At 42.4% G+C, this 13,848-nt stretch overlaps 1 protein-coding gene across 1 annotated transcript in view; it reads left to right on the top strand.

The window, feature by feature from the left end:
• The window catches only part of SPON1 (spondin 1), a 244,851-nt gene that overhangs the window by 16,890 nt on the left and 214,113 nt on the right, over positions 1–13,848 (top strand). Inside the window, exon 2 of the mRNA XM_045894085.3 lies at positions 1,273–1,379. Coding sequence (XP_045750041.1) covers positions 1,273–1,379 — 107 coding nt within the window. The remainder of the gene's footprint in view (positions 1–1,272; positions 1,380–13,848) is intronic.

Raw genomic sequence — 13,848 nt, 5'->3', positions numbered from 1 at the left:
TGGTCTGACTACCTTGGGGTGTCTGTTGACCTCTCTGTGTCTTCTGTGAAAATAGAAGGCTGGAATAGAGGATTCTTGGGATAGGCTTGAGGCTCTAATAGTCTATAATTCCATGTTTAAAGGCCAGAATCTTAGCACTTTGATCCACACAGTAATCTAAATCTCAACTTATGTAAATATCAAGAAACCTGAATTGAGCATTTATTAGATGTCAGGTTCTGTGCTAGGTGCTAGGGATACAAAGAGAATTAAAATGAGTTCCTCTCCAGCATAACTCACAGTCCAGTGGAGAAGGCAGGTAAAAAGAGAATTGCAATGCAGTGCCAAAATTGCAATAAAGGATTTCCATCTCGGGAAATTGGGGATACAAAGGAAGGAATGACCATTATTGCTAAGAAGGCTCTTGAGCTAGATTTCCATGAAAACATAGTTATCTGGGTAGATGTGAGAAGGAAGAGTATAATGTAGATTCATAACTCCAGCTGCTGTAATATAAGTCTTTAAATGTCAGTCCTCACATGCAAAGTACAATATGGATGTTTCTGGTCAGTGGGTGATTCTCTATGTAGTTATTCAGAAACCCAGGTTCCTCCCATCTTGTGGCTCCACCACTTCTCCCAGGACACCAGAGTCTTCTGCTGGATCCCCTGCATTCTGCAGCCATAGGTGGGAAAGGAAGAGTGGAGGATCCTGTGGAAAGTTTGTGTGGGCCAGGCGGGAAGTGGTAAGCATCATGTCTGTCTGTGCTTTCCCTTGGCAGAAAGAGGGTGCAAACAGACCTAACTTCAAGGGAGGCTGGGAATGTGGTCTAGCTGAGAGCCCACAAGAAAAAGGAAGTATGGTTTGGAAAACACACAGCAGTCTCTCCCCGCCAAAGGACTTCCTAAGGGAGTTTCTGCTGTGAGAGGCTAGATTTCTCTTGGACCAGTCTAATGGAAGTGTAACATTAGATAGCTGTCAAGACAGGGGTTGCTGACCAGGGACTATCTTTATCAAATTGTGGATACTAGGACAGAGCTCACCGAACCTTTGCTGGTTCAGGGAGGCCCAACTGAGATCCTAGCTGAGGCATTTCGCAAGCTCTGAAATGTAAGGGGGAGCAGAGTGGAGGGCAACAGTTCACAACTCTCAAAGGGATGGGGCTTTTCCACCGTCCGCAGTCCCTCCGACCCACAGGCCTGGCGTATTGATGGAGAACTCGCAAACATCCGTTTGTCAGATGGAAGCCAGCTAATTCCTGTGCTCTTAATTTGTTTTCCTCTCTCTCCACAGTAACGCTTTCAGCTGCCCCTCCCTCCTACTTCAGAGGATTCACCTTAATTGCCCTCAAAGAGAACAGAGAGGGTGATAAGGAAGAAGACCACGCTGGGACCTTCCAGGTAAGACCCCTCTGGGATCTTCCGTGGCCCTCGTGCCCTCATGGGTGGAAACCAGGTGGAAGGTGGACATACTGAGGAGCTTGAGTGACAGAAGAGACCCAAGTGCCTGAGGTGGCTTCTCGGGTACTTCCCTTGACCATAGGCAGGGTGGGTCAGGTCCATTAGAAAGACGCAAAATGGAGTAGGCAGCAAATGCCTGAAGGCCTTCAGGTCCAGCCAGCAGGCAGGGCTATTCTCTGGGCTCACAGTGCCTGCAGACAGCAGACAGCCCAGCACCGTGGGAGCACTCGGAGCCCTGGCGGGCCCGGCTGTTTTTCCTGAGAGCCGTTTCATGACTGACTGGCCGTTCTCAAGTGTAAATGGAACGAGAGCTTAGAATGGCCAGACTGGAAGGAATACGAAGCATAGGAGAAGGACTATTAAGGGAATGAAGAGATTGATTTATGAGAGGAGATTAAAAGAATTAAACATGCTTTGCTTGGCTAAATGAACAGGGCTGAGTGTGAGAGGTGGTAATGGTCTTTAAATGTCAGTCCTCACAGAACAACCTCCTCCAGGGGAGGCTGCGTTTGACTTTGTACAAAAGGGCACAGCAAGACGAAAGTGGGTCAAGAGAAGAAAGAGAATCACAAAGGCAAGGGCCCTGACAGTGAGTCATATTTCACCGTGGAATATCCTTCCAAGGGAAATGGCGGGAACATCATCCTCTTTCAGAGGTTTAGAAAAAAGGCCGTCCAGTCGTCAGAACATGTCCCAGAAGGACTGGGGCCATCCTAGGAGGAGGCCTGGCCAAATTGGCTGTAACCATTTCTCATCTTAAATTTCCATTGTTCTAGAATCCGTTTTTTATCTGCCATTTGCAAACTGAGAAGAAAAAAAAAAACAACCTCAAAAGTACTTACACCCATAGTTAACTGCCTGGGACTCTGGTGCAATTGTGGGTGCCACCGAGGACCCTGCCCCAAAATATCTTCCCCGTCCAAAGACCTCTTTTAATCTTTTGTAGCCAGGTTGTAATTTTGAATCCCATGTTTTAAAAAATGTCCATTGTTTAGGCTTCTGGGCCTCTAGCCTAGTGTTAATTCCATGCTCATTGTAATGTCCTTCAGTGTACTTAGGTAGCAGGAACTTTCTTGGCATATATCTGAAGACGTTACCCAATTATAATATAATTATAATACTAACGATGCCCAATATTTGTTGGGTTCTGACCATATGCCAGGCATTAGGTTAAGTTCTTTAGCTTATTTTGGTTTATCTTATCTTAATCTAATTAGTATAACTCATCTCACTTTGATTCTTCAAACAACCAAGTAGATAGGAACTAGTATTCCTATTTTATGGATCAGGAAATTGAAACTAGCAAGATTAAATCATTGGCTTTAACAGCTAGTAAATAGTAAGGCCAGGTTCCTCCACCAGGTGTCTGATTCCAGAGACTAAATTGTTCAATCTCTGAATAGTACTGAATAAGCTCCTGGCACGACTGTGTTTGGACAGTGTGTTGGTAAGGTTGTCATCATAACAAAAGGGAGATTCATGCATGAATTCAGCCCACAAAGCACTGAGATATATTCCCCTGGTCCCTGTTGTGCTAATTTACCTGGAGGTGTAGATGATTTTTCAGATTCAGGCAGCTGAGAGATCTGGGTGCCTGAGTGTCTGGAGGGGTAAAGTTCTATGAAGAGAAGAGGTAGAGGGTTGGATGGGGGATGTGTGACCTTAATTTTCACCCAAACAAAATTTATCTGCTCTAAAATGTTGCTTAGAGATATATGCTCAAAAGAGTTGAAATCAGGGTTCAAACAGGTATCTGTACCCCCATGTTCATAGTAGCACTATTCACAGTAGCCAAAAGGTGTAAACAACCCAAGCATCCATTGATGCAGGAATGGATAAACAAACATGGTGTATACATACAGTGCAATATGAATTCTTAAAAAGGAAGGGAATTCTGACACATGCTACAGCATAGATGAACTTTGAAGACACTGTGTGAAGTGAAACAAGCCAGTCACAAGAGGACACATGCTGTATGATTCCACTTACGTGAGGGACCGAGAGTAGTCAAATGCAGAGAAACACAAAGTTCAATGGTAGCTGCCAGGGGATGCATGGGAGGAGGGAATAGGGAATCGTTGATGAACAGGTATAGAGTTTCAGTTTGGAAGATGAAAAAACATTCTGGAGGGGGACAGGAGTGATGACTGCATGAAAATGTGAATGTACTTGATGTCACTGAACTGTGCACTTAAAACATTAGAATGGTCAATTTTATATATATTCTACCACACACACACACACACACACACACAAACGATGCCTGAGTTAGGCTTAATGGGGACATGATGTGGAGTTAGGCATGAGGAGTTATGTGGCTTCTTTCTTTAAAGGCTATTCTGTTTTAATTTGATACATTGATAGTCCTCTCCACCTCACTGTCGTTTCTACTCCCCTAAATCTTGGTCCTTTCAATTGATGGGTGAATACAGGGCCCAGCTCACAGTGGGGAGTGAGCAGATGTTTATTGAATGAATAAATAAACACATTATTCTTTCCACTAGTGTCCATTGCTCAGTCATATTTGGAATTTTCCAGAACTCTTATCTCTTTACACATCTTTCCTTCTTCCTTTTTTTGGAGCTTTGGACATCCTTTCATGTTACATCACGATGGTTCTCCAAGTGTGGTCCCTGGACTAGCAGCCTCAGCACCATCTGGGCACTTGTTAGAAATAAAAAATCTCAAAACCCACCCAGACCGACTGAATGAGAAACTCTGAGGGTGGGGGTCTCCACGACCTGTGCTTTAACAAGCCTCAGGGTGAACCCAGTGTCTGCTGGAGTTTGAGAACCAGTGTTGAAATGAGACCTGGATCCAGCCCATCTGACAAGAACAACATATGTGTCTGCTCCCTCATAGTCTCGCTGCTTCCCCCAGCCCTGGAGGAATCAAAGTGGGAAACAGATACGAAAAACACCGAGCAGACAGTAATAATGCTTCTGTGCCAGATAGTGTTCTAAGTGGTTTCTATGTTTTTTTTAAAGATTTTTATTTATTTGACAGAGAGAGACACAGTGGTCATTTATTAACTGATTTAACCCTCAGAGCAATGCAATGAGATAGGCATCGTTGTCCTGTTTTTCACAGATGAGGGAATTGCGACCCAGAGCAATTAAGCAACTTTCTTAAGACCACTCAGCTCTGAGTGATAAAGCTGAGATTCAGACTCAGCCAGTCGGCTCCAGATCCCTGCTCCCAACCACGATCTACACTGTCTCTCAGTGTGTCCGTGTGAAGTGAAAACGTGAGGGTCTACTATGACTTTTTTATGGCGGAAGTCTCTGTGCCAAGGGCTTTATATGCATTATCCTCCTTAGTTCTCACAGCAACCCTGTGAGGTCAGTGTTGTTACCCCCATTTTCCAGAGGATGGAACAGAGTCTCCAAGGTGCTAAGTAAATTGACCAAAGTATCCAACATCTACATGGGGGAAAGGGGCCAAACCGTGTGCCAGTGATGTCCTCATACTTCCTGTCCCCCCCACCCCCTGCCTCGCCCTTGTGCGTTAAATGCACACTCCACTTTGGTTCCCCTTGTCTCAAGAGGTCAGAGAGGGAGAATCACAGCCCATCCGTCTTCCCTCTCCTGCTTTAGACACCAGGGTCTCTGTACGTGCCCCTCCCACTCTAGCCTACATGTCTTTTCTCTGTCTACCAAAGCTGTCATCTTCGTTTATTCCTGAGCATTTATGGAGCGTCTCCTGCATGCCAGGCCCTGAGGTAGGCCCTGGGGGTAACGGCGGTGAGAAAAGCAGACACAGTCCTGCCCCCCTGCAGCTGACGGTGTCCTCCCTGGAACCGTACCTTACCTTTACCTCCGCCGCCAGCTGGCAGCGAGTCGGCGGCGGGAACACGAGCGGGTGACCAGAAACTACAAACGCCGTGATGATTTTAAAAACATACCCGGAGTGGTTAACAAATCTTTAGATCTACTTCTTCGTTAACATCCTCACTCCAAAGACAACAATTTTGAGGACTTCACAACAGCAACGAAATTGTCCTATTCTTTAAATCTGGTCAAAGATTACATTCTTAGTTCTAAAAAGTGGCTCTGAGAGTGGGTGATTTTGCTTCTACATGAGTGAGCCCTTACACAGGGCGCACAGACCCACCGGGTACAAACAAATGTCAATCTTAATGCCCCTTTAGACTCGGCGGGGTGGGAATGGGGTGGCTGGGTACAGGGTCGCCCTCTCACCAGGTGGCAGAAGGCCCAGGGAGAAGGGGGTGGGCTGCTCCTCTGCTTCCCACAGCGGGTCCAGCATGGCAGCCTGCGCCAGCTAGGGTATCTGTCTCTGGCTGCCAGAAGGGAGAGACATGGGACCCTCTCTTTGATGAGTGAGCTGGGTGTACTTATGGTTAATTGAAAGTGACAAGGAATGCAGGGTATGGACTGTCTGCACAAAAGCAACCCACTAATCCTTAAAATTGTATTGCTAAAACCCATTTGCTCCCTGGAATGCTCACGGCCCAGCCAACTGTCCAGCTCATTCTCCCACTTCCTTCAGGTCTCTGCTCAGATGTCCCTTTCTCAGGGAGGCCATCTGGATCACCCTATTTGAAACTTCCTCCCCGCTCCTCCTTCATTTCCTGGGCTGGACTTCCTAGCCTTCTTCCCCACTTAATTTTTGTCCTGTTGCCTTTTTGGCACATGATGTGCCATTTTACTTGTCAACTTGAGTGTTCTCTGCCCCCTTCCATTAAATTATAAGCTCCATGAGACAGGGATTTTTATTTGTCTTGTTTGCTGCCGTATCCCAACTGTGCCCCACATGGAGTAGGCACTCAAATATTTATTGACAAAATATTAAGCTGCTCATTTATAATACCATCCTTTATTTTTTTTAAGGCCCGTATATGCATCAACCAGCTTAGGTAATAGTCTGCCAATCAAAGGAAAAAAGCCTCATTTATAAAGGGTTGTTTGCCTGAGAAGATCCCTTATCAATACCATACAAACAAGTATCTTTTTAATAACTAATTATTCCATATTCTTAATCACCTGTGTCTAACCTGTTTTCATTTTTTCTTCATTAATAATCTGTATTAGCATCTAGTGGGTCCTGAGCTATGTGAGAAGCTCAAAGAGGTTTAGACACACTTTTCTAAAAATAAAATGCCATTGCAAGCCTGTTCTTAGGAATTTTCTTAGTTTATAGGAAAAATTTCTCTTGTTATAGCCACCTAAGCTTAATCATGCCCCTTAAAAGGTACTAGGATTTTTCAATCTGTGATTCACTGTTATAAATAATGGAGTAAAAACATCTTTTGCATATGGGTTTGGTAATATTTTGCTAGAATAGATTCCCATAACTATAATTGCAAATGCAAAGGATATGGACATTTTAATGTTTTTGATATGTATTGCAAAGGTGATTATAAAATTCCACTCAGCACCCCTTTCAACAACCTGATATGGGCATTTCATCGTGGTAACCACACCCAGTGACGTGAAGAGGACTATATATTCCCATGTCAGGACTAGGATTAGGGAAATCCCCAATCATAGATTTGGCATAGGTCAAGTCGATAGACCAGATCTAGCAAGATGAAAGTTAATGGAGGAACACAGAAAGCCACCTATTTAGATCCAAATAACCAATTGAACGTATACAAAAAGAGATAGTTGAATTTATGGCAGCACATTAAACAAACAACAACAAAATACCTTAGGATTTTTAGTTGCCTTTAAGTTCAGAACGAGTCACCTATGAGATATGAAAAACTAATGAGGTCTTAGGACACCTCATAGAAGCATAAACACAGGAGTTAGATTGTCTTATGGGATTCTTCATCCATCCTGAGAGAGCTTACAATATTCTCTCTATATATAGACTACACCTTCCTAGTGAATGAATACTACAGTGTAAAATATAGTGTTTTCTTTCATTCGTTCATTCAGATAGTTCCTTAGCGTTCATAGCACTCTGTACTTTTCCTTCCGAGTGGTTTTTATAACTTAGAATTATGTATTTGTTTGTAGGATTATTTGTTCAATATTACTCTGCCCCTACCAAATTGTAGGGCAAAACCGTATCTGTTTTGCTCACTAGAATACTAACAATCAGCACCGTACCTGGCACATAGTGGACACTCAGTAAATGCTGTCTCAGATGAATTAGTGAAAGCACTAATTACCAGCGATGTGAAAGGCAACACACTAGGCTCAGAGCATACTGAGATGGATAATTAAGGCCTGGCCCCTGATACCAGGAGGTCGAGATCTACCACAGAACTTCCCAACCCTGGTATGCTATGTACACTGGAGGATCCCAAGTGGGTTATAGGAACACCTAGATAGTTACTTCTTTAGATATTGGGGTAGTCTCCTTTGTTTACCCTAGGGAAGTTCTATCATTTCCTCCCTGTGACATTGCACATGTAGAAGAAGAGAGACTTGGATTTATGGAAGCACATTAAGCAAGCAGATAAGAACTATATAGAAAGAACCATATTGCAACATCCTAGATGCTAGAATTGCTGCATGTGTGCAGATAAGAAAACAGGCATCTTCAGGAAGTGAGGCGTGAGTGCTGATTTGGGAGGAGAGAAAGGACATTTGTAGAGGTGATTACTTTGAGTTGTCTCTTTGGGTGGTTGAAGCTTACAGGCGGACAAAGGGTGAAGATGAAGGGGATGTGTGAAGACTACTCTTTCCTCAGACCTCTATTTTAAAACTTTCCCTATCTAATGTTTCACTATATCGTCTTTGATTAGTACAGAGAACCCAGCAAGGACACAGTAAGTTTTCTTACATGAATGAATGAATTAACAAATGAATGAATGAACCAGGGGATGAAAGACATGCTATGCCAACCTCTTCCCTTCAGGAACTCACTTGGTGTAAAATGCCTCTGTGGAGATGTGATTGTAAAAGAACCATCAAAAGAACACATTTTAAAAGCAATGACAATATCTCTTATTCGACCGTAGCTTGTTTTTTAAAAATTACCATCTAAAATCATTTGTAAGAAGAGTGAGAAGCAGCTTGCCTTGTGAATGCCTGGGGTAGACATTGGGTCCTCAGGCTTCCACAGCCCCAGTCTCTGGTGTCTGCTACCAGGAAGGACGAAAAGCACTTTCCTTCCAAGCAAGCAAGTCCTTAGTCTGAGAACCAGAAGCTCTATGGGGACTGGAGCAACAGAGCACACCCTTGTTTTGTGTTGGAAAATACAGAAAAGGATAAATACAGAGAAGGATAAAGAAGAAATAAAAAATGTCATCTTACAGATAATCATTACTAACATTTGGGTACATTTCCTACCAGATTTTAAATATAGATGCATATATGTAGTTGTTCAACAAATATTGGAACCAAACTATATATAGGGTCTTATATCTTCTTTTATTTTTCATGAACATTATATTATATTTCAATGCAATTAAACATTATTCCACTGCATGAATTTTAATGGCTTTATAATACTCCACTAATCCATTGAATTATAATTTATTCAACCATTCCTCTTGTTGGGCCAGATAGGTAGTTGCAGTTTTCCTTTTTATTTTTTTCTGTTTACTCCTAAAAAAGCCACTGCAATGAACACAACACATAAATCTTTGTTAGTATCTGTGAACATTCCCTTATTATTAATTTCAAGAATTAAATCACAGGGTTAAACCAAAGCCTCTCTTCCTCTCTGCGCACGCACACACACACACACATATGCACACACACGTGTATGTATATATTAGCTCCTTTATTTCTAGAGGTGGTCATTTGGAATTTGACAGTGTTATTATGCTGCTGGGTTATTATGGGTTATTATGACAGAAGAAAGCATTCCTATTTCTAGGCTGATTTTCTTCTTCAAAAAGGACCATGTGTCCCATTATTCTTCCAATTCTAACTTAACTTTTCTATTTACAATATACACTGGGTGTGTAGAAAGAACATGGTTTTGGAGTCAGCAGACCTGGGCTCAAATTCTGCCTCTACCAGCTGGGTGAAGAAGTCACTTAATTTCTTTGAAATCTTAGTTCCTTCATCTATAAAATCGGGATGATAAAGGTTATTTTGAGAAGCGGAGGAGATAATTTATGTAAAATTCCCAACACAGTGCCGGGATGCAGTGGACAATCAATGTCTCTTCCTCCTGAGCCAGCAGCTCGGTGCCCTTTCCACATCTCTGTGGCCAGTGAATCACAAACCCCATCCCTCTGGAGGCGTGAGCAGACATCCCATCTGAGGTATAACCAATGCTCTATCTGTCCAACTGTACCAGTGAGGGGAGATCCCAGCTTGTCTAACTCTATCTTCATTGGCATATGATTCAGAAAGCTCTGAAATAAAATGGAAAAACTTCAGTGTTGCTGGATCCAGGATACCCAGTAAATAAATGCAAAACTCTGGTCGGTGAGGGTGCTAGGTGGCTGGTGGGGCTCCATGACTGGCTTTGTGACCTCCTTGCACACAGCAGCTTCACTGAAAATGGGTTCAAATGATACTTTGACAAAGGCTGCACACGGGGGGAATGAACAGACAGAGGAGACCACAACTATCACCTCCAGGTACGAACTAGTCTAGTTGTTTGTTTAATTCTCTCCCTCTTAGCCGTAAGTTCCATGAGAATAGGACCGTCTGTTTCTTTCAGGCGAGGTAATACTAGAGTGAAATAGACATGTGACAAAGGGCACAGGGCCACAAATGGCCATGGACTGGGATGGAAAAACGTGAGGACAAACTCTGTGCTATTTCATCTGTTCAGCATCTCGTGTAGCTCCGGGAGCAGAAGTGCGGGAAGGGCACACAGAAGTCGACTACTTGTCCTCTAAAAATCCTCTCAGGGTTGTTCCAGAGAGCACACAGGGTTTATCCTCACAGGTCCTTCCCATGCCATCACCCCGACCCCCATGTCCTACTTCCATCCCCTTTGGAGTCTGGGCCCCTTCCCCATCTCTGAGCTCTCACACGCTTGGCACCTCCCTTTATTCCGGTTCTTCACACCCTGTGGCCCTGATGTGTTAAATCCCTGTTCCCCTCCATGAGTCTGCAGACCGAAAGAAATCTGGGCTGTGGCCATCTCTGTATTCCCACGGCCTCCCAAAGACTTGGCACTCTGGCAAGTTGATAAATGTTTTCCAAATTGATGGATGACTTGCTGCTGGAATTTCTGGCCCTTCCCACTTGTTTGTGGGCATTAGTTGGTCTCACGCTTTCTTGCATGGGAACTAGTATTGTTTCCACATCTATCTTTCTAAAGGTCTGGAAATCATTTTTACATACATTGTAGAATTGTTTAGCAGACAATATATAACTGTTACTGCCCCCAAAGAACTTTTATCAGGTATGTATTAAGTACCTTAAAATGCCAGTAAGCACTGTGTAACCTTGCAATCCTCTCATTTTTATTGTTCACTTTTATTATTATTATTTTTAAAGATTTTATTTTGAAGTAATCTCTACACCCAACGTGGGGCTCAGACTCACAACCCTGTGATCAAGAGTCACATGATCTTCTGATGGAGCCAGCCAGGAGCCCCTATTTTCACTTTTACATTTTATTTATTTATTTTTTAATTGGAGTGTAGTTGACACACAATGTTTTATCAGTTTCAGGTGTACAACATAGTGATTTGATAACTCTATACATTATGCTGTGTTCACCACATCTGTCCCCATACAGCACTATTACAATACCATTGACTAAACCCAAGTGTCCATCAATAGATGAATAGCTAAAGAAGATGTGGTATACTTATACAATAGAATATTACTCACCCATAAAAAAGAGTGAGATCTTACCATTTGTGACAACAAGGATGGATGGACCTAGAGGGTATTATGCAAAGTGAAATAAGTCAGACAAAGACAGTACCATATGATTTCACTTATATGTAGAATCTAAAAAATAAAACAAACAGGTGCCTGGCTGGCTCATTCATTAAATGCCTGCCTTCGGCTCAGGTCATGATCCCAGGGTGCGGGGATTGAGCCCCACATCGGGCTCCCTGCTCGGCGGGAAGCCTGCTTCTCCCTCTCCCACTCCCCCTGCTTGTGTTCCCTCTCTCACTGTGTCTCTCTCTGTCAAATAAAATCTTTAAAATAAGTAAATAAATAATAAAAAATAAAACAAACAAAAACCAGAAACAGACCCATAAATACAGAGAACAAACTGATGGTTGCTGGAGGGGAGGGGGGGTAAGAGATTGGGTAAAATGGGTGAAGGGGAGTGGGAGGTACATGCTCCCACAGTTATGGAATGAATAAGTCATGGGGATGAAAGGTACAGTGTGGGGAATATAGTCAATGGTATTGTAGTAGTGTTATATGGTGACAGATGGGAGCTGCACTTGTGGTGAGGACGTCTAGAATTGTCAAATCACTTGGTTGTACACCTGAAACTAATGTAACAGTGTGTGTCAACTATGCTTCAATAAAAAATAATAACTAAAAAAAAAACAATACCATTGACTGTATTCCCTATGCTGCACCTTCCATCCCTGTGACTTATTCATTCCATAATTGGAAGCTTGTATCTACCACTCTACTTCACCCATTTTATCCAACAACCCCGCCCCCCCAGTACTCCCCTCTGGCAACCATCAGTTTGTTCTCTGTATTTATGGGTCTCTTTCTGCTTTTTGTTTATTCATTTGTTTTGTTTTCAGAGTCCACATATAAGGGAAATCATGTGGTATTTGTCTTTCTCTGTCTGACTTGGCATAATATCCTCTAGGTCTATGCATGTTATCACAAATGGCAAGATCTTATCTTTTTTTTTTTTTTTAAGGCTGAGCAATATTCCATTATATAGAGAGATGCCTCATCTTCTTTATCCATTCATATATCGATGGACACTTGGCTTACTTCCATATCTTGGCTATTGTAAATAATGCTGAAATAAATATAAGGGTGCATATATCTTTCCAAATTAGTGGGTTTTGTTTTGTTTTTCTTTTTCTTTTTTTTTAAAGATTTTATTTATTTATTTATTTGACAGAGATAGAGACAGCGAGAGAGGGAACACAAGCAGGGGGTGTGGGAGAGGGAGAGGCAGGCTTCCCGCAGAGCAGGGAGCCCAATGCGGGGCTCTATCCCAGGACCCTGGGATCATGACCTGACGCGAAGGCAGACGCTTCACGAATGAGCCACCCAGGCGCCCCGGTAGGTTTTGTTTTCTTTGGGTAAATACCCAGTAGTGGAATTCTATTTTTAATTTTTTGAGGAACCTCCATACTGTTTTTCCATAGTGGCTGCCCCCATTTTCATTCCTGCCTACAGTGCACAAGGGGTTCCCTTTCTTCACATTCTCGCCAACACTTGTTATTTCTTATCTTTTTTTTTTTTTTAAGATTTTATTTATTTATTTGACAGAGAGAGACACAGCGAGAGAGGGAACACAAGCAGGGGGAGTGGGAGAGGGAGAAGCAGGCTTCCCGGGGAGCAGGGAGCCCAATGCGGGGCTCGATCCCAGGACCCTGGGATCCTGACCTGAGCTGAAGGCAGACGCTTAACGACTGAGCCACCCAGGTGCCCCATTTTCTTATCTTTTTGATTCTAGTCATTCTGACAGGTGCAAGGTAACATCCCATGGTCATTTGGATTTGCATTTCTCTGATGATGAATGATGTTGAATATCTTTCCATCTATATATCTTCTCTGGAAAAATGTCTATTCAGGTCCTCTGCCCATTTTTAATCAGATTATTTGTTTTTTGATGTAGAGTTGTCTAAGTTCCTTATATATTTTGGTTATTAACCTTTAATCAGATATATCATTTACAAATATCTTCTCTCATTCAGTAGGTTGCCTTTTCATTTTGTTGATGGTTTCCTTTGCTGTACAAAGCTTTTTATTTTGATGTAGTCTCAATAGTTCACTTTTGCTTTTGTTTCTCTTGCCTCAGGAGACATATCTAGAAAAATGTTGCTAAGGCCAATGTTAAAGAAATGGCTGCCTGTGATTTCTTCTAGGAATTTTATGGTTTCATGTCTCACATTTAGGTCTTTAATCCATTTTGAGTTTAGTTTTGTGTATGGTGTTAGAACATGGTCTAGTTTCATTCTTTTGTGTGTATCTGTCCAGTTTTACCAACACCATTTACTGAAGAGACTGTCCTTCCCCATTGTATATTCTTGCCTACTTCATCATAGATTAATTGACCATGTAAGTGTGGGTTTATTTCTGGGCTCTCTGTTTTGTTGCATTGATCTACATGTCTATTTTTGTGCCAATACCATACTGTTTTGATTACTACAGCTTAGTAGCATATCTTAAAATCTAGAATTGTGATACCTCCAGTTTTGTTCTTTCTCAAGATTGCCTTGGCTATTCTTTTGTGGTTCCATACAAATTTTAGTATTTATTCTAGTTCTGTGAAAAATGCTGTTGGTATTTTGATAGGGATTGCATTGAATTTGAGGATTGCTTTGGATAGTATGGACATTTTCACAACATAAATTCTT

The sequence above is a fragment of the Mirounga angustirostris genome, unplaced genomic scaffold (assembly GCF_029215605.1).
Source record: "Mirounga angustirostris isolate CCGP_5_RB_7025 unplaced genomic scaffold, mMirAng1.0.hap1 SCAF_13, whole genome shotgun sequence".
NCBI classification, from domain to species: Eukaryota; Metazoa; Chordata; class Mammalia; order Carnivora; family Phocidae; genus Mirounga; species Mirounga angustirostris.
The sequence above is the reverse complement of the archived record's forward strand: the minus strand, read 5'-3'. Positions and strand labels throughout refer to the sequence as shown.